This window comes from Colletotrichum acutatum (assembly GCF_030867785.1).
Source record: "Colletotrichum acutatum strain CBS 112980 chromosome Unknown BDZ83scaffold_222, whole genome shotgun sequence".
Taxonomy (NCBI): domain Eukaryota; kingdom Fungi; phylum Ascomycota; class Sordariomycetes; order Glomerellales; family Glomerellaceae; genus Colletotrichum; species Colletotrichum acutatum.
This window is the reverse complement of record NW_026849216.1, coordinates 18,987-42,394: the sequence shown is the minus strand read 5'-3', so window position 1 is coordinate 42,394 and position 23,408 is coordinate 18,987. Positions and strand designations below refer to the sequence as shown.

The following is a 23,408-nucleotide window of genomic DNA, read 5'->3' as shown; positions in this document are numbered from 1 at the left end:
CCATCGACAGCAGGACTAGCTTCGGCCGCCGACGATAGGACGTCGAACACTTTGAGAAACAACTCCGAGATGGCCTGCTACTAACCCCACGAGCAACCGCAGCATCGACATGCAAAACTAAAAAAGACACATACGGAGACGAACAAGACTTGTATGGGCTTCTGGGAGGCAAGGATATGAACGAATGTGGAGAATATGTAGATAATCATGCGAGCCCTAAACAGCTTAGCCGGGGCGTAATAAACTATGTATGTATGTATGTATGTTGGCCCAACTCGTTCCGTGGCAGCGTTCTTGGAAAGGGGCCAAGTTTTTGTTTTGGGGGAAGGGTTAAGTAGGACCCGCTCGTATCAAATCTCGCATTCGAGAACGGATGCGAGTCGTGAATGCGAACGCGAAGGCGTACAGCCCCCAGACGACTCACCAAACATCACCACGCATTGTAATACTGGAACGGCTGATGTATGAGACACGTGAGCTGACAATGTCCATGCCTTTCTGGACCCTTTGGAACCATTATTGGCCATCATTGGTCGAGCTCTCAACCCCGGGTTAGAGTGTTGGGTTGAGACGGTTCGGACATTGAGATTGATCTTTCTGGGGGCATTAAACCTTGAAGTGCAAGCCACCGTACGGAGTACAAGGCGCCGGGAGACAGGTCCGGATACGCAGTCGCGACCTTGACTTCGCGCCTTTCTAGGATTGCGTGTGCGCATAGATAAAGAGGGATGTCCGACCACCAAGCCGTATACATGACGACACATTATCCATTTCTTGACTTTTCCCTCAGCTTTGTTCACTGTGTCACCTTAGATCAAAATGAGAAACCCAACTACGGCTTCGCGGCCGAGCACCGGTCAGCCAATTGAGGTTCGCATTAAAACTACAGAACCACGAACTACTGAGATTCGAGCCAAAGAGACTTTGCCGAGGAGCAAGTCATTTCACCAACTTTCTTCCCGCGTGGAAGTTAGACCTACAGAGTCCCTTCCGCGGAGCAAGTCCCATCACCAATTGCCTCGCCAGGAGAGATCGCAAAACCCGGTGCAACTGCAGGCCTTCGAGTGGAATTTGCCCGCCGACCACAAGCACTGGCGACGGCTCCGGCGCACGCTGCCGGCACTGAGGTCCGTTGGTGTGAACAGCCTATGGCTGCCGCCCGGAAGCAAAGCCAAGGATCCCGAGAGTAACGGCTACGATATTTACGACGCCTGGGATCTTGGAGAGTTTGACCAAAAGGGCTCAGTCCCCACCAAATGGGGGACCAAGGGAGACCTTGTGTCCTTAGCGGCGGATGCGGAGCACCACGGCATTGGGCTCGTCTGGGACGCGATTCACAACCACCGCGCCTATGCTGACGGCACTGAGATGGTAAAGGTGGTCGAGGTTGATCCGCGTGGTAAGCTTTCATTTATCAGCTCGTAGTAGTCCTGGGTCTTATCTGTTTACACTTATTGCAGATAGACGGCGAGACACCACAGACGTTTATGAAATTGAGTCATGGACCAAATTCGACTACAAAGCTAGAGGGGGCAAGTACAGCAAGTTCCGATATAACAAGTCGCATTTCAACGGCACAGACTGGAACCAACAGAACAAGAAACGTGCCATCTACAGGTTTGTAGAAGATGGCAAGAACTGGCATCAAGACGTCGGCGACCTCCAAGGGAATGCCGACTACTTGATGCTCGAAAACCTCGACTACACCAACCCTGAGGTCGTCAAAGAGCAGCATCAGTGGGGCAAGTGGATCGTGGATGAGCTCGGTCTCAAAGGCTTCCGCGTGGACGCCGTACAGCACATCTCATGGAACTTTATCAGCAAATGGGCAGAGCACTTGAGGAAGCCAGCCATTCGCAATGATCTCATGTTCATTGGAGAGTTTTGGCATGGTGACGTGCGCGTCTTGAACAATTGGTTGGAGCATATGCCGGCATTCTTCAGCCTCTACGACGTTCCTCTGATGTACCACATCGAAAGACTGTCATGGCACCGAGACACGGACTTGAGGCAGGTGTTCAAGGATACCTTGGTGGAGCAACGGCCCAACAATGCTGTTGTAAGTTTGTTGATCTTCTGCAAACTTGATCCAATTACTAACAATTTGCAGACTTTCATTCGTAATCACGATACTCAGAAAGGTCAACAGATGGACACCCCAATTTGCAAGGAGTTCATGCCCTTTGCCTACTCCATGATCCTTCTCAGACGCGATGGTCACCCTTGTGTCTTCTTTGGTGATTTGTACGGCATCGAGCTTACCCATCCCGAGGCGCCCATCCAAGACCTTCCCAACCTTCTCTTGGCCAGGAAGCTTTATGCTTACGGGGAGCAACAAGATTACTTCGAGCGGCCCGACTGTATTGGATGGGTCAGACGCGGAACGGAAGAGAGACCCGCCGGCATGGCCGTGGTCATGAGCTGGACACAGGCTGAACATACCGACACTCGGCTATCAATGTCAGTTGGTGCCGACCACGCCGGTGAGGTCTGGACTGATGTTCTCGGAGTGGAGCCGGCTGCAATTACAATTGATGAGAACGGTGTGGGTTCGTTTTACTGCCCGAAGAACAAGATGGCTTGTTTCGTCAATTCGGATGCGAAGGGAAGAAAGAAATTCCCTGTCAAGTTCGATTCTGACTTTCACGGCCTTATTGTATAGAGCGATCATGGCGCAAGACTTGAGGCTATTGAGAGAGAAGCCCATTATTGTATCATACTTAGACATTTCCTTTACACCTTTGGTCGCATTCACAAGTAGAGACATAGCCTAGACAATACCCTTATCGATAGCATTTACCCCTTCACAGCAAGCCGGAGAATAAGTCCTAGATTTTTTTTTCCCTTCATGAACATGGTGCAATACGCTAAAATTAAGGTTTTGGGTTCTTTACTGCCACTTGCTGACAGACTGAAGTATCTACAATACGTGGGTTCGTACGGAATCACGTATCAAAGCGGAAGACATACAGCACCAGGTATCGATTATTGAGGACAACGGAGATTTGGATTTGGGTCATATGTAACCTGAAGTTCTAACCCAGATTTTATATATACACAAGATAAGACCATGATGTTCTATTCGGTCATAATGTAAGGTAAAGTCAGAAACACATGGTATAGCTGTTTGAACGATCTCTTCATAGCCAGATACCAGCCTCTTATCACTTCACGTGTGGCAGAGAATACAACGGTAAACCAGCTTCGGAAGCTCGCAACCTCAATCAGAAATGCAATCACCCATGCTGCAATGGAAAGGAAGAAACTGTGGGGTATAACATCCGCAAAGACAAGAGCCCAAAGCATGAGTCCAGCCGCATAAGGAATAAGCATAAGCAAAAGCCAGCCACCTGAGGTCTCAGATGCTTGGGGGAGCTGAGCCGGTTCCACGATCATCATTGACTCTAGTATGGGCAATGAATGCTAATGGGTGAGGTCAGCCAAATCTACGTTTCCTCATAATGAAATCGCACTTCCAGTAGATGACGACTTACCGCAGTGGCTGCTGATGGGGACTGATTTCCCAGGGTTCGGTTCAAAGGCTGACTTCCCGATGCATGAGAAGTCGGCAGCAAGTCTGTTACATCTGGCGCATTCGTCTCGGGCGTTGGCAAAGAAGATGTGTCTTCAGTTTTTTGAGAAGATAGTTCATCATATGTAGTAGCAGCTGTAAATCACGTGTATTAGCGGAATAGTTCTTGTCTGTCGATATTACATGATCGCTTCTGTTTCCCGGTCATTCGGTCGATCGTGACATTGGGCCTACTTACTTGAATATGCCTCAGCAGCCGATATCAATGGAAGAGCTAAAAGGAACAGAGGTACAAGCTGCCCAAAGTTCGGCTTGATGGCACCAAGTCTGAGACTGACATCATTGAAGAACTCCAGGAGATTCGCGGTTCCGAATGTGAAGTAGAATACCAACCACACAATTTCCCAGAGAAAACTAGATCTCAGATCTGCCAGTGTTTGATTGTGAGTCAAAGCTAGTCTTTCAAATTTGGTTTCAGCTTCAGGCCCGAAAAAGGCTCGTAAAGAACGACGCTGCCAGTAGTCTCTTTCTTCGCGGGCAAGCGGGCAATAGAGTTGTAGCAGCCTCTGGACGTAGCCAGATATGAGAATGTAAGTTAGTATCGATAGGTTGAAGATAATAATGATTTCGTCAGAGAAGAAGACATAGTTGGGTCTTTCTCGATCAATCAGCTTAAAATGCTTTCTCGCACATTTGACCGAAACGTGTCGATTGAAACGAAAAGTAACAGAGTCTGAGATGGTCATGCACCCAATCATCATCGCCAGGAAGACAACCATAAGGATGGTGCGGAACATTCTTAACCGTTTATGTTGGTCGAAGTAGCCCCACAACACTGTGAGTGAGCAAAGATGCGTGATGCATGAGAAGTACCCGAGTCGAGTCGCAATTTGAAACGAGTACACCGAAAAGTCCTCGTCCAAGCCATGTACCCCCGCGGATATTAAGATCGTTGCCAACATGAGGACCATGCCAGTAACAAGTTGCTGGTCACTGAGAGATAGCATGAATGACTCGAAAGCTTTGATGCGTTGTTTCCTATCGGCCGACGACGACCCTCTGGAATGAATGATATCGTCTATTGTGTTGTACCGTTTCTCAGGTAGCGCTTTTGTCGCGTATGCAACGATGATGGCAATCATGTTCATGACGATTGAAAAGCAAAAGGATGAGACGATCTATCTGAGATTAGCATCAATTGAGAAGCCAAGAATATCATCTTGAAGAATCTTACCCCCCAGCCCGTTACGTCGGGATCAGGTACATTTTCCTCCGTCATCCGTTCGCAATACCCTCCCTTGATCAAATAATCGGTTTCCATTTTGCTAAACGAATACCACGCAAACCGATGCGTTATCTGGGCTTTTCGTCGTTTGGCGAAGCATTATGTCTCGTCGTATGGCCAGCAGTTTGAGAAAGGCGAGAACAATAGAGTCGCTGATCGGCAAGGATATCAAGAACTGGGGAGCGGCGGGATTTAGGGATCAAGGCCTGGTTCGCAACAAAATGTTCAGGATCAGGCGGCCATTGCTAAGCCCCAGTGCACCGAGCCTTGAGCCGCCAATGCCTGCGGCCCAACGGTGACGGAGGGGCTAGACCTAACTGAAGACATAATATGGTGCGTAGGACGGTTCTGCTAGAGCTGATGCCGGCAGCGAATAAATTCCATACGCTTATCTATCAGAGCTTGTAAAGGTCCACACCAAATACACATGGAGTCACTGTGGCTGAATCTATCGAGAACTTGCAGTCAGGCCCGCGAAAGAATCGCGACGACTGCTTATCAGATGGGCTACCTCCGCCAACTGGGCTGTGGCTCTGTGCTTGGGGGCTTGCCTTGTTTCTCCCTTTTTGACAGGCAATTAAGGAGCCTAAGACAAATGATGTGAAACGAAAGAAGAGTCCGCCTCACTTCTTGCGCCAGATTAGGCAAAAATTAGAGGCTCTCCCAGCCGAAGGGGCTGATGCGGCGCATGCGTACCATGCCTTGGTTAACTTTCAGCTCCCCTGCCTGCTCTCTCTCTGATCACACGCACGTCATCGCAAGCACAATACCGATGATGTGTCATAATGGCTACCAAAGATCATTACCAATCTGTTTCAACCTCAGGGGTACAGACATTGCTAAATGGTCTTCTACACAAGAATCAGCGGTTTCATTTGATACCTACCGATACTTTACTTCGTCATTCGTGCACGGTTGTCCTTGTCCCGGCAAATTTGATAGCGACGAGTCACAGCTAGGTAGGCGTCGTTGTTTTCCAGTACCTGATTTTGGCCCAAGGCCAGGATTTTGGTCAATTGCGACAACTTTAAACGCCGTGTACCTCGCCATAACATTTATGTGTAGCCAACTCACTTTCGTCAGTCCGACTTCGACTAGCTTTTCTATTTCGGTAATTCATATCACGATCATTTGTCGGAGCCGGAGTAAGTCAGCGTAAGTGAACGCTTGACTAGAAAAGATCAAACTCCTCTTAAGTTCAGTGGAAATCAGGCTCCCCAAGTATTTTCCGAACATCCCGAACGCTCTACTCGCCAAAGAGCACCTCGGTACATAATGTAAGCTCACCGGCCCCAAAGCAGCAAGCTTGGTACAAGTAAGTGAGTAAAGTAGCTGGGTGAGGCTGCTGAATCCAGATACGGAAGTATAAACGACAGCATCCTCGTTCTCTTGGTCCTTCCTACAACTGCACATGGGGTCAAGTGACGTGACATAGAATGCAAAATAGGAATAGGGGGCTTTATCGCTTTTCTATCTACCGCGACACCAAGGTCAGTTAATTAAAGCCATTACTTAATACCTGTTAAGAGTCCAGCCCACGTGAGTCCACGTTGGGGGGATTTCAGTATATAGAATCTAAGCTGAGGAGTAGAGGTTTCTGGAGCGGAGGTTCTGCGGAGGTTCTGCGGAGGAAAAGCGCTCAAGTGGGACCTCCGCGGAAGCGGCGCGGTGAGCCGTGGCAGTATCCGGGCTGAGGCTCGGATCCACTAATCGGGTCTAGCCCGTAACAATACCTTACTTTACCCATCGATAGCCCCCGTGACGTATTGTTTCAAAACTTCATTTTGAATGATGACTCTCATACTTCTAATAATGCCCAAGAATTGTAAATGGAACACATGCTTCTCCTATCGTCGAAGACCTAGTATGATGATTGCTCTGGGCGTAAGCTGACATTCAGTGCGACGCACCCCCAATATGATTTTGTGACTGCAGCCTTCTTAAAACAGAACATCGCCATATTACTGGTCGCCTGCTCATGGTCACACAACTCTCTCTTGAATCTCTTAATGAGCGCCGGTCCCTGTCAATGATCCTGGACTTCTGCCCTCCTCAGTTCGCTTGATTTTGGTCCATTTCTCGAGGTAACAGGAGAATTCTTGACAACTCAGTGTTTCGAAACACTTGCTTAACAAAATGCAACACGACGCTAATATTAACTCTTTGTCTCCGTTAGCTTACAGGCCAGACGGGCAGCCAGTGTCTCCTAGTTCAAGTCGACGTACCTCGCTGGCATCCAACAGGGACCACCCCCTAGAGCCTGGAGCCCGACAATGTCTACCCGAGGCGGATGATGCTGCGATAGAGGACCTGGCATCTACGATAACCGGTCCACGTATTTCGACTGATGGCACAACGAAGTACGATCGGGTTGCGGAAGACGACACTGATGGCGCCATACCGAGTGTTGACTTGCCCAGCAACAGGTTGGGCTTTTTTACTATCGCAACAGATTGCGCCGCTATTGTTCTTCCCTTGGGTCTCATTGTCTTCATCACCATTGTGTGGCGCCTTGACGGCTCTGAAAGTACCGAAAGTTCCCGCGGGGCCTGGCGAAACGCAATCACGATAGTAAGTACAGAGCTTTTCTACCTGAACACACCAGGTAATCCAAGAGATCAAATAATAGTAATAACCGATTTCAGCTCGCGACTGTTTTCCCGATCCTCTTTGCGTCAGTTGTAGGTCGTCTTACATATGAAGCGGCACGCTGGAAGCTAGAAACCGGCACAACCCTAGGCTCTCTCGAACAATTCCTAGGCAGCCGTACGGTAGGCGCCACCCTACTCAATCTGATCCAACTTCGATTATTCAATATCGTGGGCGCTGCTTTGGTATTGATATGGGCACTCTCACCTTTGGGGACCCAGTCTATTTTGAGAATGATGTCCTCAGAGATCGCCCCCGACAACAGAAATACGACGATAACCTACTTCGACACAAATGCTGAGAGTCAAGCCATACAATGGGCGACCTGGGTGGGATTCTCATACTCAACCTCCATGGCAAGCTTTCGGCCCATGTCGACATTGTATAACACCCTTATTTCAATGCCTGAAGGACTTAAAGCGGATGCTCTGGATGTGTGGGGCAACGTCAAAATACCTTTCCTAAAGCGCTTTGACACAAACGACTGGATGGACTTGGATCGAGACCTCAACGTGAATGAGTATTCGTCCCTGGCCGGGGTTCCTCTCAACAGCATCGGAGTGGGACACACCGTGTTTTCACTGGAGTCCAGCTACATCAGCCTAGACTGCTCGGCTGTTGAGACCCTCAAGATGAATCTAGGAGACGACGACCTACTGAAAGAAGAGGTATTTCACGACGACTTATCAGCCGCTTCTCTGGCTGTCGACACCAAGTACACAAGAAACGCAAACTTGTCGAATGGTACATGGCATGGATACGACTACACAAGAAACGTCTCCGGGCTGGATTCGACTTGGATCCTGGCGCTCGACAGATTCGTAGATCGAATATGGTCGATGAAACCTGCTGATTACCCAACAAACCCAGTCGTTGGCCCTCTGCATGGTCGCGTTGAGGAAATGCACCGGCCCCTCTTGTTCAAAGATGAGCAGCATATTGACGCCGGGTCGACGACTCTCCTATTCCAAAGCATATTCCCTCCCCAAGAAAAACACCCAGGATGTTCGGCAAAGAGTCTCTGCAGGGTATCTCAGGAGTACGTCGAGTCCCGCGTCAACTGTTCTCGCACTACTCGCACCGACAAACATAAATGCACAGTCGTAGCCCAGCGGAAGTCGCAGAAGCAAAATGCGTCTGGGGATATATCTCAACTATCATTCCCCGCCGTCTTTGACTTTGTTTCCCGAGAACTTCCGCTCTCCATCGGAGGCTCTACTGCATACAAGTCCGAGTTCTCGCTTTACCATCTCGCTGACCCAGGGCTGAAACAACTGAGGTACGACGAATACTGCATCATAGAAAATGTCACAGCCAAGGATATGGGTATTCGACTTAGCCAGCTCCTTAATACCTACCTCCTTATCAGCCAGCTTTCGTTCGAGATCGCGAAGTGGGATGCGGATAAACCAACGTTTGGAGCCAAGGTCTCCATCGATGCAGAAACAAGCACCCCTGTTCTCAAATTTCAGATTTTCCCATTATGGTTGACGCTTTTCTTGGTTGCGAGCGTCGGGCTTCTTGCAGCTGGTTTTTCCAGCGTTATTCTTAAACACAGGACGTACGGGCCGGAAATCCTTGGTTACGCTTCTACTGTCCTACGAGATTCGAGGTTCTTTGATGTGCCAAGAGACTATAGAGGACTGGATGGGATCAATTTGTCACGAAAGATGAAATCTGAGCGGCTCCAATTTGGCTTGATACAAGATCTGAAAGAGGGACAACCGCGAATGGGAGTTGGTCATCAAGAGAGTACGGATAGATTAAGAACACAATAGAGTCGTGACTGAATCTGTCAGGAGGTTTTAACCACTCCAAGTCTTAGATGTAAGGAACCAAGCTAAGTCAACTTCACATCGTCGAGACCCTTGGTCCATGAATCATCTATGGAGGCAAGACGACAACAAGGCAATACAGATTTCTACATGCACGATAGTTTGGTAGAGGGATTGATGGGTTTAACTTTGTTGTTCTCTTATTATTGATTAGATATGAGGACCTATCTTGAGGTCCTACAAAGCTTAATGATCTTTTAACACGTTTCGAGGTTATGCTTGAAAGGCTGTCCACCGAGTATCACTTCATGCAGAAACGAGATATCTCGATTCAAAGCTCTGCTGAGCCCCTATTCGTCCGGATCACCACGCAAGTGACATAAAGAATTGACCACTGGAAGTAAAAGTGGCGGCTTTTAAGCTTACGCGAACTCTATCGCGTAAGTGCGTAGATGAAACTCTGCAATCGTTGATCATGCTATCGGTGACCAGAGTCCCGATGAATAGAGAAAGTGGCCGCAAGCTTCAGTCAGTCGTGCGTCGTTCCTCTTCGATCATAGAAATTGTTGGCCAGGCCCGGTACTTGGTAAATCCCCAAAACTATCGATGAGAGTTATTTTCGAGGTACCGTTTCGTCGGCCCAAGCATCGATGATCATGATATAGTAGTCCGGTTCTCGTGTGGGTGATATGATCTGTTAAAATGCGAGTGGGCGGCCTCCCCATACTCGGGCTTCTTTGAAGTCATCACACTGCTTTGTTCTTGGATTCTTCTTGATCGGGAAGTTCTCCGTCTTCCACTGTTCCTGGTAGTTCGGCAATGGGCTCCACAGGCCCTTCTTCCGGTGATCGCTTGCTGGCCTTCCACCTCTCTGACCGAGCCATTGCAAAGAGCCTCGTTGCGCCGTAGAGCTGGGTCGTGATCCACAGCGTGAAGATGACGGGAGTGACCACCCTCCACACGTGACCCCATCGATCCCAAGACTTGTGCAAGAGGTATATCGTGACTGCAGTCTCCGAGACCGCACCAACAATAACCCACACGAAGCAGGCGGAGGTGAGGTAGGAAAGCAGTCGATGGTCGCGGCGCTTGATTCGCCAGATGATCATGGAAAGGTAGATGGGCAGTTCTACTACGACATCGAAAGCGCCTACGTTCAATAGTCAGTCATACAACGTTGCAATTCATCTAGACTCGGGCAGAGTGCTGTCAACATACCCCACACCATGCACATGTAGAACTCGATTGTTGCTTCCGGGTGGTGCTCAATGTTTCCGAAGAGGGAGAGGGCGGTCTGCGTGATGGCCAAGAGTCCAATATGATGGGCGATACTGAGAGGACTCGCGAATTGCGTGCGATAGCAGAGCTCGAAGACGTAGTAGGCGCTATACGTTTGCGCTACCGTGAACAACAGATCACCTACTCTTATACGCCTTCCTGGTCCTGGCGATACGTCTGTTGTCAAGTCGGCAGACCCGATGAGGAAACGCATCACAGGGTAGACACCGATGCAGAAGAGTGTGAGCATAATAATAGCACCAATGTGGTAGTATGTGAAGGAGCGCCGTCTCTTTTCGTTCTCGGGGCGTTGCAAAACTGCGTAGATCTCTCCATAGACTCTTTCCAGTAGCCAACGTTCGAGGATGTTGGCGATGAGGACAACGACGATGACGCTTGAGACGAGGAGAAGCGAACCGTATGCCTGGAGGCCTGATAGTGGTCCGTTCTGGATCGTCTCGATTTTCGGCAGTGACCTGGTGGCTAGGCTAGTTGTGAAGTCGGCCATGATGTTTGGCTTGTATGTACGGGAATACCTGTGTTGAAGGTGGCAAGCAGAGAGATGGAAGGAGAGACAAGTCAAGGAAAGAGTCTGACGTCAAGGACTGGGGTATTTGGCAGAGTTGCATGCTCAGAGGGAAAAGAGAAAGAGAAAGTGTCAAGTGACTTGTGGCGGCCCGCAAAATGGTGTCGAAAGTGGCGTTTTGTTGACCCTGATAGAGTGACGATGGCTTCAATCTATCCAGGTATGACACCGTCAAGGTTGGAGAAAATGGCAGTATTAAAACAAGAGAAACAATGAACAGTAAACACCGGGTGAACAGGGTAGATCGAAACCGGGGAATGATTCCAAGAAAAAGAAATACGACTCTGGAGCCTGATATTGACTGTAGCCAGAGCTGCGCCAGCACACTAGAGAGGGAACGAAATGAGCGCCTCCTTTGTTTAGGGCGAACGGCTGTGCTCACCGTTTTGATGGCTCCATGTCGAGGCCGTGGTGTCCATGTCATGTTCGCCCGACCAGATGAGTGTTAGTCGTGGCCGCGGGACCCGTGCTTCAAAGGAGAAAAAAGCGACCCTCTCGGGCCCTGGAGCTTCGGGCGCCGGCAGTCTTCAGACACTTTGCCAAAGTCTAGAGGCCACCGACATGTGTCGTTCCAGCCCTAGCTCCTTGGACCACGTCTGATTACGCGACAGAATTCTGTGAACCATGTATCCCTGGAGATGTCGACGGCCCAATCAGGGGCCCCGTAAAGTTGCCGTCCAACCCGATCGGGCGTGGAACGCTTGGGTTTGGTTCGCGTTACAAATATGGAACAAAGGCATGAGCATGCGGGGTGTTTCTCTCCAAGGAAATACGGCACCACGGGCGTGCCGCTGCAGCCATGGTCGATCTGGGATGAATTCGGTTTTCGGCACCTGGCACCTAGGCTTTCAGGCGAGCAGTTTCCGGGCTAGGGGGGAACTAAATCACCGAGTAAGCGTCGTTTCTACTGACAGATCGTCAGGGGCTTGAAATAGACACATGGGGATTTGAATTGTGTCCGAAGAAAGCTATCATGGTGCAGTCCCTTGCGGCTAGCTCAATGCCAAGACATTGAAGAGCGCCTGGTTTGTCGCCTTGTGCGGGCTGTCCCGACATCTTGCTGAAAGACGCGATGCCAAGGATTCTAGAGTTCATGGTAACTGCTGTCAGGGCGATCAGGGCGATCATCTAGCGTGGGGAACACGGGCGGGCACAGCCCCCGGACGGTAATCTCAAATTATGGACACGAGACGGCGTGGGGATTGCGCTGTTTTGTGTTGCTGGCCTTGGATCGCTTCGTCAAAGACATCGGCTCTGGATCCCTCGAGTTTTGGAGCAAGTTGGGTAGGTCAGGCAGAACTTGCTGCATTAGCCTGACGGGACACCGGCTCGCTTGGGGCACATTTCATGATCTCGTAACCCGAAGAACAGCAACGTTGAGTAGATAAACATCGGATGGGCGGCGCTGATTTTGGTGCTGATTCATAGACTCATGGATGGATGGCGCGAGAATGGGCGGACCTTTTGTGAACCTAACGAAATATCCGCCGGGCGTTGTAGAATTCGGCCAAAGCTGAGGCCAGTGGGAGCTAGACGCTGACTGTGCAGCAGGGTGATTAGGTAAAGTCAGATTCCTCCCTTTCGTATCACGTGCTCAGCTTATCTTAGTCTTGTATATACATCACGTGCTTTGATGCTACCCCCAGCGCCCGAGGAACTCCCGCCGTCTGTGGTCCGTGCACCCCAATTGCGCCAGGGAGGTCCGTCGGAGAATCTGCGGCACCGTCGGGAGTTGACATCATCCCAACTGCCATCATGAGTTTGACCTCGTTCAACACACCCTCAAATTGAATAAAAACGGCTAAAGTCATGGCGGAGACTCTGCTGGGACTGGAGGTTGCCTTCTATCTCTATCCCTGCGGCCTCTTTGTCACTCTACTGGCGGCGCAGTCCTATCAATTCTACCGGGACCGCCATGGCGTTACGCGTCAGACCGCGACAGACGATGAGCAGAAGAAAGCTTCGCGACTATACGCGCGGATAATCTGGGGCTTTCAGCTGATAGTCTCTCTCTTACTCGTGAGTCTGGGAATCACTTCTAAAGATCTCGAGTTATCCTCAAAGCTCACACTTTTTTTTTTCTAGCTTGCCACCATCATCCTTGCCGTTCACGGCGCTATTGCTGGCCAATACGATGGAGCTGGCAAAGTCGTGTTCCCGTTCAGTGCTTACTTGGTGAGTGGGGTCTCTAATGCACCCCAACGAAGAACTTTGGTGTTGACACTTGCATAGGCATCATACGTTGCCGTCTTATTGTACTATCTAGCTGGCCTACTTCCTGACCCTGAAGGCCCTTGGACGCCAACATCGGCGCATTTCTATGCGTGGATCGTAGGTGCGCTTTTTGAGGCCTTCATCGCGGCCGTCTTTTCTTCTGAGAAGAACTCATTCCGCGTCCACAATGGTCTTCTCGATATCCTGGATATCGTGGCCGCTGTTCGAACCGTTGTGCTGGTAGCGATGATGGTCTGTCTCATCCTGAGAGACCACAAGCTGAAGCCCCTGCAACCCAAGTCGGAGCCTGAAGAGAGACAGTCCCTTCTTGGGAACGGAAATGGGAACGAAAACGGAGCGTCTCACAACTACGGCGGCGCCCACCCCCACGGACCTGCTGCTCACAAGCCTCCTGCCAGAACCCAGGTCTCGGGTACAGGATGGCTTGACTACTTTGCTGGGTTCAGGGTTCTGTTCCCGTATCTATGGTATAGTGACCCTGCTTCAACCGCTTTGCGGACTTTGCTAACTTTCCGTGCGCCAGGCCTAAAGACTCTCCGGTATACCAAGGAATTGTAGTCGTTTGCATCATACTCCTAGTCGGTCAGCGGACCATCAACGTTTTGGCACCCATTCAGCTCGGAACTCTTGTCGACTCGCTCGGCTATGGCACCATTCCTTACAAACAGATTGTTCTCTATGTCGTCTATCGCGCTCTCCAAGGCAATCAGGGTATTCTCGGTGCCGCGAGATCTGTCCTTTGGATCCCGGTCTCTCAGTCGCTCTTCCGCAGACTCTCATGCGCTGCGTTCGAACACGTGTTGGGACTTTCTCTGGAATTCCATCTGAACAAGAAGATTGGAGAGGTGACCAGTGCACTGAGCCGCGGTTCTGCGATGAACACTTTCCTGGAGAACTTCTGCTTCCAAGTGTTCCCCATGGTGTTCGATATCTTTGTTGCTGGTGTTGTCTTCTTTGCCAAGTATGACGCTTTCTACACCATCATCGTTTTCTTCATCATGTGGTCGTATATCTTCCTGACCATCTATGTGGCCAAATATCGCAGCAAGCAAAGAAGAGACATGGCTACCAAGAATCGTGAGATGGAAGCTACCAAGACTGACGCCATCATGGCGTACGAGACTGTGCAGCACAATTGCGCAGTTGCGCCCGAAACTGAGAGGTTCAAGGAACATGTGATGGTGTACCAACGCGCAGAACGGCTGGTGCAGTGGTCTCTCAACTTTCTTAACCTTACACAGAGCTCCATTTTCTCCCTTGGTACTGCTTTGCTTGTTGCAGTCTCTGCCTACAAGATTTCGCGGGGTGAGCAGAGCGTTGGCGATTTCGTCAGCTTGATCAACTACTTTGTGCAGTTGCAGGGTCCACTGAACTTCTTTGGAACTTACTACACCATGCTACAAAACAATCTCATTGAGGCAGAGCGAATGCTCGAGCTCGTGGGTCTTTCCTGCTTAAAATACACTACCTCTGGTACGCTAACCTTGTTTCTCTAGTTCAAAGAAACGTCTGGCATTGTGGAGAAGCCCGACGCCGTCACCCTACCCGCCGTCAAGGGAGAGGTCGCATTCAACACCGTCAAATTCTCTTACCAGAGCAAGAAGGGCGAGCCCGCGATCAATGGCGTCAGCTTCACTGTTGCCCCGGGCACCAAGACCGCCATTGTTGGAGAGTCTGGCAGCGGCAAGTCAACCTGCCTGAAGCTTCTTTTCCGTTTCTACGATATCAATGAAGGATCAATCACTGTCGACGGCCACGACTTGAAAGATCTGAAGCTCGACAGCCTGCGGAAGAACATTGGCGTTGTGCCTCAGGATACTGTGCTTTTCAATGCAACCATCATGTACAACCTGCTCTACGCCGACCGCAATGCCTCTCAGGCCGACGTATACGAGGCATGCAAGGCTGCTAATATCCACGATCGCATTCTCGCATTCCCCGATGGATACGATACCAAGGTCGGAGAACGCGGACTCAAACTCTCCGGAGGCGAGCGACAGAGAATTGCCATCGCGAGAGCGATTCTGAAGGACGCCCGCATCTTGTTGCTTGACGAGGCCACGGCATCTCTGGACTCACACACCGAGAGGCAGATTCAAGACGCCCTGGAGCGTGTCACTGCGGGTCGTACAACGATCACCATCGCCCACCGGCTCTCCACCATCACCACTTCCGATCAGATCGTGGTTCTCCACAAGGGAAATGTCGTTGAGCGTGGCACGCACGCCGAGCTATTGGCGCTCGGAGGCCGATACCATGCCATGTGGGAGAAACAGACCACCACTGAGAAGAAGAATATTGAAAAGGTGGAGAAGGAAGGAGGGTCTTCGGAAACTGCATCCCAGCATTAAGGAAAGCCGAAAAAAGGATTTCGTTTGTTCTATGGCGACCGAAGTTACCGTGAGGCTGGTTAGTTAGATATGCGACTAGGTGTATAGATAGGTAGATGTAACAACACGGGCCCAATTTGGAGACTAATCTATGTTTACCGCTATCTTTGACCATGAAGTCGCTCGTGGATCTTGGCGTCATTCATCAAAGACCCAGCAGTGTGGGTTACCGCGGGAAGCACTTACACGGCAATGTCCACTTGACGGTTGTTGATTGGCTCCTTCGCGATTGCCCAAAAAGGGAACGATGGTGCCGGCCCTAATCGCACTCGGGCGACTCGGTTCATGCCTTGAAGTCCACTTTATATAGGCAGCCGTTTAAAAGTTGAACACGAAACTTTAAACCGATTAGGCCAGATTAAGTACGTGTCAAGCAGACTTTGTGACATACGTAGCGCTTTCCAACAAACATGAGTCCGCCATGGTTATGATGGGTGCCTAGGATAGTCTGTCTAGTCCCAAAATTTAGTTGCTAAACCATGTTGGCGCCCCTTCTTTGTAATAGTCCGTCACTAGCAATATCCTCCGCAGCCACGGCTTCCTCGCTGTCTCTCCCTTCCGTCATCCAACCAGGTTCCATGGCAGCTCCCCTGGAAACAGAGTTTAGCTCTCCATTGCGTGAACGGTGCTGCTTACCAGCCAAGTCGTCGTCGTCAATCCATGCGTACAAGAACTCCAGAATTCAAACCGCCATGACGACGCCGCCCACGATGTTTCCCAGCGTGACTGGTATCACAGGTCGGGAAATGAAGTCGCCCTCGCCGAGATCGGTTTGGTAGAATAGAATATGTCAATGGGACGAGAAAGAAGTTTGCGATAGAGTATTAGTATTCATGGCAGATGTTGGAGGTTTAGAAATTAGCTCTTGCATATTTTGTTCGATTAGTATAAACAAAATCGTATGAATCCTCCATTGGTACACTCACAACATCCAAATGGGTAGCCAAATACCCACGATCTTGGTAAACATGCCTCTGTCGCTCAAAATTATGTAAACTGCCAATCCTACCAGCCAATTCCAGTCAACCCCTCGAGTGAAGTTATATTCTCAGTTGGCATTCATACTACTCTCCTCTGCTTGCACCACTGCATACTCGGCCTCCAGACTCAAGCGTGTGAGTCTCCCAAGCAAAGACCCCAGCAAAATGACGAGCACCACGCGAGACTGAAGACGTAGATGACGAACCAGCTCCTTACGAGATCATGCCAGCGCGTCTTACACTATAATTTCGAGTACATGGCGACTGCCATATTGCTCTGCAGGGTTCGAGGCACAGAGGCCGGGCGCGCCGCCTGCGATGACGAGGATAAAGAGGGACCCGAGGGAGATGAAGATTCCGTCGAAGAATTCCAAGATGAGGTCTTTCCAGGGGAGTTTGGCTTTTGCGATGCCGGACTGGCAGATCAGGTGACATGCTTTTGGTGGTGGGACGCGGGCGGCGAGTTCGCCTGTCGAGATTTAAACATGACGACGTCTGGGCGGCAGCCTTCTTCACAATCGGGCTCAGACATGGCATGTCAAACATTTGATGCTTGATTTCAGTATTTGGGGAAGCCCTGCATACGCACGTCTTCTCAGCTGTGCAAAGGTTTTTCGAGATTGACTTGAGTATTTAGATACCATCATACTGAGGCTAATAGGACAGAAGAACCGGGTCAACACTCCATGATAGGTCAATACTGACAATGTAGTCGGTAGAGCATTACTCACTCTTCATCTGTGTTACTATGAGCTTCGTTACACCGCCCGAAGGTATTGGCGAGCTGAGCTTCTTGTGACGCTAGCATGATGTTGCGGGCGTAAGGTGCGTGAGATGACTTGGATGTCTGTTATCTTCTCCTCGAGCAAACCATGAAATATCCATGTCACGAGCTCTCTGCTCGCATTCCGAACCATGTTGCCAAGGTTGACATTCATATTCTCTTCGATCTGTTGCCCGTTTTTCTGCTAATGTTTGAGCACCCTAAATTTTGGAATGGATGTATTGGACAAGAAACACCAATTCGAGGTCAGCAGCCAGGTCAGATGGCAGATGGAAAAACTCGTTTCCTTGCAACAGCTATAACACTGGCTGTCTATCATTGGTTCTGCATTTCACTACTGTGTCATCTCAAGGTGCGACTCGAAAAGAGTAGCCAGCTCAAGTCTCAATGAGGATGGTAGATCTGTCACGGGTTGGATTCCAACTACGGCTGCTCCAGGACCCAGTAACGTAAGTGAACCATATTCAAACTCAATGACTTGAAGCCAAGTGAAGTAAATGACTGTGTGGCCTATTCGAAAGGTTCGCCGGTTGCTTTTTTTGCCCGTGTAGAGGCGCATGGCGAGCCAGCCCGTCGCAGGAAAATGATTGTGTTTGTGACACTAAGGTAGCCCAAGATATTTCCTCAATCTCTGCTTCTTGGAATGTACGTTCAACTGGGACTCGTCTAGAACTCGTCCAAAAACGCTTGTTGGAAATTGGAGGTCTCTCCAAACCTTCGTCTTTGAGAACTGAAGTTGTCAAATTGCCTTTTGTCAGACTGCCATCTGCACCAGTTAATGAACCCTGACAAGAGTAAGGCATCAGCTTGTAATGGGCAGAAACCACAATGTCACTGTTTGGCAAATGCGAGATTCAACTTTTTCCAACCTTGATGATGCTAGACCCGGATACGTGGAGACGATCGACAATCTCCTGTTGCGGACATGCCAAAAGGATCACTCAAGAGGGTTTCGACTCCCCAGGGTTGCTTCAACACTCCTTTCAGAGCGGCCACAAACTCTATCGTTAGAAAGTCTTTGAACATACATGTAGGCTTCGCAATCAATAGCGGCAAGTCAAACGACCCTGTGAGCAATCTCTCCCGACCATGTTGTTGTGAACTTCGCTAATGCGCCGTGAACTATGCTAAAGATGAGCTCGTGCCACGATCTCAGCAAAGGCTATCCCCAATTTCAATGAGGATAAGATGTGCACGTGGAAAAGCGAGAGGAAGCATACCCTAGCAGCCTCACTATTGACATCCTGCCTCTTACACGTTAGTGGATGACGAAGCCAGCGGGAGGCACTGCCTAATAGTCTCATAAACAAGCATCTTCCTGACTGGCAGCCCCCATTTCAGGTTCTAAGTGGATCCCAAAGCTCGCATTCTCTATGTGTAGAAACGATCAGAGCAACCCACGACCAAACACGTCAGCACAGCTCAGGTAGATATCATGTGAGTCCCGAATCTATATCAACTCGATGACCGTTGGTTTTAAGGGGGGCCTAAGAGAACAACTAGTCATCGACGATCGGCTGAGAATGAGGCGCCTTTGCCCATAGGTGCTGTGAACTCGCAGGCATGGACCAGGATACTGCTAGCACGTCGGACTACGTGTATGACAGTGATTAGGGCCTTCCATTGCCGGTTCGATGGCCGATCAGGGAACACATCCACTTGTTCTTTCCATGCAACGAACATCCCTCGACTGGCCAGCTTCATCATCATCTGCCGTTGAATGCCCCACAGATCAGCTGCAGGAGATCGAGAAAGAAACGTTAGATGGGCTGGGCTAGTCAAGCAGCTTTCCAGCTCGCGCACGGTCTTGCGGAGACCTAGGCTGTTCTAGAATTCAGATGAACCAGAATGCTTTGTGGCCGTACTGTGTAGGTCTTGCCTACCTGCTTCGTGGCGACTTTGGCGTTGGAAATTGAAAATTGAAAAACATTGGTATGCCGATTTGCAATTTTCGTAAAAACTTCATACGGGGCTTCAAAAACGAGTCTGCTCTGCAAGAAATGCTACGTTGATCTTCTCGAGACCTTCCCATTTAGAAGCTTTGGGCTGAAAGTGTCGTTACTTAGATCATGCAAACTGGGTTCTCCTACAGCCACACAGACAGTGCTAAGATGCCTTGATCAATGCCATACACGCCGAGACGTGTGAACCTCCTCACCTCGGCAAAAGCCTTATGGCAACTTCCCTGCAACAACGAACTCAACAGCGCAAACTACGTCACATCTGAAACAGACGCACACACGGAGCTTCTGGTCCTTCTGGCGGTTGAAATATCAGGGCGGACGCTGGGCGTTCACAGCTTAGGGCAAAGCTGGGGAGGGAGGAGAATTAAAGACCGGGAGGTTTAAAACCACACATGCGCGTTCGGTCCGCTTTCTTCGAACGTGGGCTCCTTCGATTAAACGCCTTTCCTTTTGCCAACCCACAATCGCCGCCGTCACCAATTCCCGAGTCGACATGTTGTATCAAAGCATCTCACATGCTATTGCATTATACAAGCTTGAGCAGTCTACGAAGCAATGCAAAGAGATATACACAGGCAAGCCTAAGCCGGAAAAGGTCACATTGTTCTGGCACTTAGTTACCCTGTCACGATTCAACAAGTACAACCCTCTATTCACTACTTTTGCTGGAGGTTAGTCTTTGATTATGACAGAGTCTGGTTGTGCAACGCTCACACTGGTATAGTCTGGTCGGTTTTGTTGGCTGGTGCTTCCGAACTCGTCGATCCCAACAGCAACATTCAACCTGCCTTTGTCTTCAGACAGGCTACGCTATGCTTCATCGCAGCCTACCTATTTTGTGGCGCCGGTATGGTCTGGAATGACTGGGTAGACCGAGATATCGATGCCAAGGTTACTCGAACTAAAGACCGTCCTCTGGCCGCGGGCATCGTGACCACCACGGATGCGATGCTGTGGATGGTGCTCCAGCTGCTCGTGTCTTTGTCCATTGTCCACAATATGCTCAATGGAAAGGATGTGTATGGCCACCCGATTTCCTCATCCCAGATGGTTACATGGACAGGGATTCTAACGTTCGTCATCAGATTCCGACACATGTTCCCAGTGGTATTGGCTTCAGCGCTATACCCCTATGGCAAACGACCCATGGCTTTGAAGCTTCGGATATACCCACAATACATCTTGGGGTTCACGATTGCATGGCCTGCAGTTCTGGGTCGATCCGCGATTCACGGTCGGTACGAGTCGATTGGTGATAGCATCGGTTATTGTTTGCCGCTTTGCTTCATGGTATTCTTCTGGATCATCTACCTCAACACAGCCTACAGCTACCAAGACATCGTCGATGATCAAAAGATCAACGTCAACTCATTCTACACTGTTGGAGGGCGCCACTTCCATCGGTTCCTTCTTGTACTGGTCAGCCCAATCGTCATGTGTATGCCTCTGTACCTTCTAAGGTTCGGGTCTCTATGGCTTTGGTTCAGTTGGATGGGAATATGGACTGCGTCCTTTGCAGCACAGCTGGCGCACTTCGACTCGGATAAACCATCGAGTGGAGGAGGTATACATAAGAGCAACTTTGTTCTTGGAGTGTGGACTATTGCTGCTTGTGCAGTTCAGGTCCTTTTGAGCGAACAGCGGTCTGTGAGATTTTGAAATGATACCACGGTGGAGAAAAATTGGACGAAAACGGTCAAGACTTCGCTAGTGAGGAAGCCTGAACTCTGAAGGTCAAACAGCGGAACTTTTTGCAATTAAGCATCGAATTTCATGCAATTTCTATTCTCAAATATTATATGTGTCCGGTAGTTTGGATGATGTGCACTCAGTGACACCCACCAACCTTGATGAGCTTGTCAAGGAACAAAGAAGAACCTATGTCATCGAATGTCCGTATTACGACGCCAAATGCTATTCATGGCTTACGACAATTTTGTTTGACATTTGATCTACATGAGCTGTATCATCTCGGATGTCGCGCAGTGTGATTCAATTTTCCATAGATTTTGTCGAATCTTCAAAAGAGGTACCGCGTGAATTTGTTGATATACGAAGCTCATTTCGACATAGATGTGATTCTGGTCATCAAAGCCCTCAGAACTCGTATCCATAGCCTCCTCCAATACGACCTGTGAGCCCGAAAAGATCGGCGACCCATCCCAGAAATCCCACAACCCAGCCTAGAAATCCAAAGATCAGAAGATCCGGCGTGCCAAAGATGCGTTCTTTGAACTTCAGACCGGGGACCTTCTGCTCCAACGTCCTCGGATCATCCAGATAGTAGTTGAACCGCGTACCCATCAGCTTGAAAGTAGAGTTGAGAAAGAAGCTTGCGGTGTAATACGTGAGCGACCCAATGGCATCGAAACGGATCTCGCCGTGGACTCCGCGCTGCCGAAAGTAGTTCACGATCCGTCGCAAGAGGCCATACATCTCGTCGGGGGTGAGGTACGGCGTCAAACCTTCGAAGAGAATCAGCACTGGTCGGTCCGTGGGGATATTGCTGTTGCTTAACCACGCGTCGTCGTGGATATTCGGATCTATCAATCGGTATTCGCCCTTGCCAGTATTCGGATCCTTTATGACCTGCCGTCGAAGCTCGATTACATCGTGTCTGTCTGCGTCGATCCACAAACGGCCCTCGCCCTGCCATTTGACACGAAGACTACGCGAATCCATGCCGCACGCCAGGTGCAAAACGGTAGCCGGGCCTGGATTCCTCCTCAGAAACTTCTCGGTGCAGATGTCGAGCATGCGAGCGCGCATCGAGACCGAGCTCGCAAACATGACTGTGGTGGGACCGCCGGCCGTTGTGCGCTTGAAGTCATACCCCTGGTCCTTGATCTGAGAGACAATATCGAGTGCATATTGATCATTCAAGATCGGACGCGAAGACTCGGCATCTTTTGCGCGGGCAAAGAGCGTCAGTAAGAGGGTTTCCTGTGCACCGCTGAGGGTCACTTTGCCCTTTCCGAGCCCACCGGATGAAGCTGATGAAGGCATTATATGTGTTGCTATCCAGTCTGTTATCGGGTAGGTGTATGAACGGTGGCGATGTGAGAGAAAACAGCCCACAAGTTGCCTTGGTTTTGAGAAACTCTCTTTGCCGTAGACAGTCCTAATTCCGTGCCTCGGTACATGCTGATAGCCAAGCTAGGCAGCTGCTAGGAGCTTGCTGGTCAAGCCGTGCATCGCGCATTCGGAAAGGCGTTCTGTCGGCTGTGAAACTTTGCGCGACTCGCTTCATCTGATCTTTTCTATCCTGTCCACTGGACGTGACTGGAGGCATTGTTGGCTGTTTACATGCATGAGATGCGTCATCGAATTGAAAGTGTGATAATACGAAAGGAATGACAATCCTCGGGTTCGCCATCGTACCCAAAGTCCACAGTATCGAAGATCGTGCAGGGCTCTAACAACTCAGAGACATAACAACGGGAGTCACGGTGCAGTTCCAAGATTCGTTGGGATGGAATACTCGGCCGAAAGACTGCACTCGGCGGCCGCCAGTAGATGTCAAAGTTGTAGAAAACTCCAGATAAAGTCTATAAGAAAACGAATCCCAGGAGCACGTCCTCAGCCTCCCATTGAGCCAACCATTGTTGACGAGTGATGCTTCTGAAGGATCAGGAACAGAGGCTTGGTGGTGCCCAGCGATTGAAAGGTGCATGAAGAAAGCCAGGGTTACACAACGACATTTCCCCCAGTGAACGGATTACCGTTAAGTAATGGTCGGATTCAGGAGTCACCGAGAAACCGAGCGTTCATCTGATAAAGCCGCCGTGGTTCCTTTGGCGTATGTGCCATATCGCGGTGGCTTAGCAGGTAACTCAAGATAGCTGGTGACGGTAGCCGCGCGGGTGAAATTATCTTCGTAAGATTTCAGAAGAGAGACTTTCTTTCAAGAACTCAAGAAGGGGGATGCTCGCTTCCTATATGTTGTCCGC

At 49.9% G+C, this 23,408-nt stretch overlaps 8 protein-coding genes across 8 annotated transcripts; 5 read left to right on the top strand and 3 right to left on the bottom strand.

Annotated features, from left to right (window-relative positions):
* Window positions 1-819: 819 nt before the first annotated feature.
* Window positions 820-2,773, top strand: BDZ83DRAFT_770137 (alpha amylase; the record flags this gene model as incomplete). The annotated part of the gene is made up of 4 exons (XM_060515337.1): window positions 820-856; window positions 971-1,399; window positions 1,461-2,059; window positions 2,111-2,773. 4 exons carry the CDS (start codon window positions 820-822, stop codon window positions 2,660-2,662), a joined length of 1,617 nt encoding a protein of 538 aa, XP_060357898.1. The 3' UTR covers window positions 2,663-2,773.
* A 217-nt stretch (window positions 2,774-2,990) lies between these two features.
* Window positions 2,991-5,233, bottom strand: BDZ83DRAFT_643443 (uncharacterized protein). Its single transcript, XM_060509674.1, has 4 exons — window positions 4,767-5,233; window positions 3,771-4,710; window positions 3,495-3,667; window positions 2,991-3,423 (listed from the first exon to the last, which is right to left on the bottom strand). The coding sequence occupies exons 1-4, from the start codon at window positions 4,851-4,853 to the stop codon at window positions 3,079-3,081; spliced, it is 1,545 nt and encodes a 514-aa protein (XP_060357897.1). The 5' UTR covers window positions 4,854-5,233; the 3' UTR covers window positions 2,991-3,078.
* Window positions 5,234-6,894: 1,661 nt separating this feature from the next.
* Window positions 6,895-9,423, top strand: BDZ83DRAFT_736030 (uncharacterized protein). The gene is made up of 2 exons (XM_060512981.1): window positions 6,895-7,388; window positions 7,463-9,423. The coding sequence occupies exons 1-2, from the start codon at window positions 6,954-6,956 to the stop codon at window positions 9,242-9,244; spliced, it is 2,217 nt and encodes a 738-aa protein (XP_060357896.1). The 5' UTR covers window positions 6,895-6,953; the 3' UTR covers window positions 9,245-9,423.
* A 564-nt stretch (window positions 9,424-9,987) lies between these two features.
* Window positions 9,988-11,027, bottom strand: BDZ83DRAFT_593648 (uncharacterized protein; the record flags this gene model as incomplete). Its single annotated transcript, XM_060506647.1, has 2 exons — window positions 9,988-10,391; window positions 10,460-11,027. The coding sequence occupies 2 exons, from the start codon at window positions 11,025-11,027 to the stop codon at window positions 9,988-9,990; spliced, it is 972 nt and encodes a 323-aa protein (XP_060357895.1).
* Window positions 11,028-12,475: 1,448 nt separating this feature from the next.
* Window positions 12,476-16,037, top strand: BDZ83DRAFT_190488 (ABC transporter). The gene is made up of 5 exons (XM_060501590.1): window positions 12,476-13,124; window positions 13,191-13,280; window positions 13,338-13,807; window positions 13,864-14,779; window positions 14,837-16,037. The coding sequence occupies exons 1-5, from the start codon at window positions 12,915-12,917 to the stop codon at window positions 15,689-15,691; spliced, it is 2,541 nt and encodes an 846-aa protein (XP_060357894.1). The 5' UTR covers window positions 12,476-12,914; the 3' UTR covers window positions 15,692-16,037.
* A 49-nt stretch (window positions 16,038-16,086) lies between these two features.
* Window positions 16,087-16,651, top strand: BDZ83DRAFT_643426 (uncharacterized protein). The gene has a single exon (XM_060509673.1). The coding sequence runs from the start codon at window positions 16,210-16,212 to the stop codon at window positions 16,507-16,509; it is 300 nt and encodes a 99-aa protein (XP_060357893.1). The 5' UTR covers window positions 16,087-16,209; the 3' UTR covers window positions 16,510-16,651.
* A 3,174-nt stretch (window positions 16,652-19,825) lies between these two features.
* On the top strand, window positions 19,826-21,237 carry BDZ83DRAFT_643422 (UbiA prenyltransferase). Its single transcript, XM_060509672.1, has 3 exons — window positions 19,826-20,129; window positions 20,183-20,477; window positions 20,544-21,237. The coding sequence occupies exons 1-3, from the start codon at window positions 19,952-19,954 to the stop codon at window positions 21,115-21,117; spliced, it is 1,047 nt and encodes a 348-aa protein (XP_060357892.1). The 5' UTR covers window positions 19,826-19,951; the 3' UTR covers window positions 21,118-21,237.
* Window positions 21,238-21,555: 318 nt separating this feature from the next.
* On the bottom strand, window positions 21,556-22,464 carry BDZ83DRAFT_593627 (O-methyltransferase; the record flags this gene model as incomplete). The annotated part of the gene is made up of 1 exon (XM_060506646.1): window positions 21,556-22,464. One exon carries the CDS (start codon window positions 22,462-22,464, stop codon window positions 21,556-21,558), a length of 909 nt encoding a protein of 302 aa, XP_060357891.1.
* Between the last annotated feature and the right edge of the window lie 944 nt (window positions 22,465-23,408).

Coding starts and splice junctions, on each gene's coding strand:
- BDZ83DRAFT_643443 (XM_060509674.1), bottom strand. CDS start 4,853: ATGGAAACCGATTATTTGATCAAGGGAGGGTATTGCGAACGGATGACG. Junction 4,711..4,766: donor CCGACGTAACGGGCTGGGGG/GTAAGATTCTTC, acceptor AATCTCAGATAG/ATCGTCTCATCCTTTTGCTT. Junction 3,668..3,770: donor GGCTGCTGAGGCATATTCAA/GTAAGTAGGCCC, acceptor CGTGATTTACAG/CTGCTACTACATATGATGAA.
- BDZ83DRAFT_736030 (XM_060512981.1), top strand. CDS start 6,954: ATGCAACACGACGCTAATATTAACTCTTTGTCTCCGTTAGCTTACAGG. Junction 7,389..7,462: donor GGCGAAACGCAATCACGATA/GTAAGTACAGAG, acceptor AACCGATTTCAG/CTCGCGACTGTTTTCCCGAT.
- BDZ83DRAFT_190488 (XM_060501590.1), top strand. CDS start 12,915: ATGGCGGAGACTCTGCTGGGACTGGAGGTTGCCTTCTATCTCTATCCC. Junction 13,808..13,863: donor GTTCTGTTCCCGTATCTATG/GTATAGTGACCC, acceptor TCCGTGCGCCAG/GCCTAAAGACTCTCCGGTAT. Junction 14,780..14,836: donor CAGAGCGAATGCTCGAGCTC/GTGGGTCTTTCC, acceptor TTGTTTCTCTAG/TTCAAAGAAACGTCTGGCAT.
- BDZ83DRAFT_643426 (XM_060509673.1), top strand. CDS start 16,210: ATGTTGGCGCCCCTTCTTTGTAATAGTCCGTCACTAGCAATATCCTCC.
- BDZ83DRAFT_643422 (XM_060509672.1), top strand. CDS start 19,952: ATGTTGTATCAAAGCATCTCACATGCTATTGCATTATACAAGCTTGAG. Junction 20,130..20,182: donor ATTCACTACTTTTGCTGGAG/GTTAGTCTTTGA, acceptor ACACTGGTATAG/TCTGGTCGGTTTTGTTGGCT. Junction 20,478..20,543: donor ATGCTCAATGGAAAGGATGT/GTATGGCCACCC, acceptor GTTCGTCATCAG/ATTCCGACACATGTTCCCAG.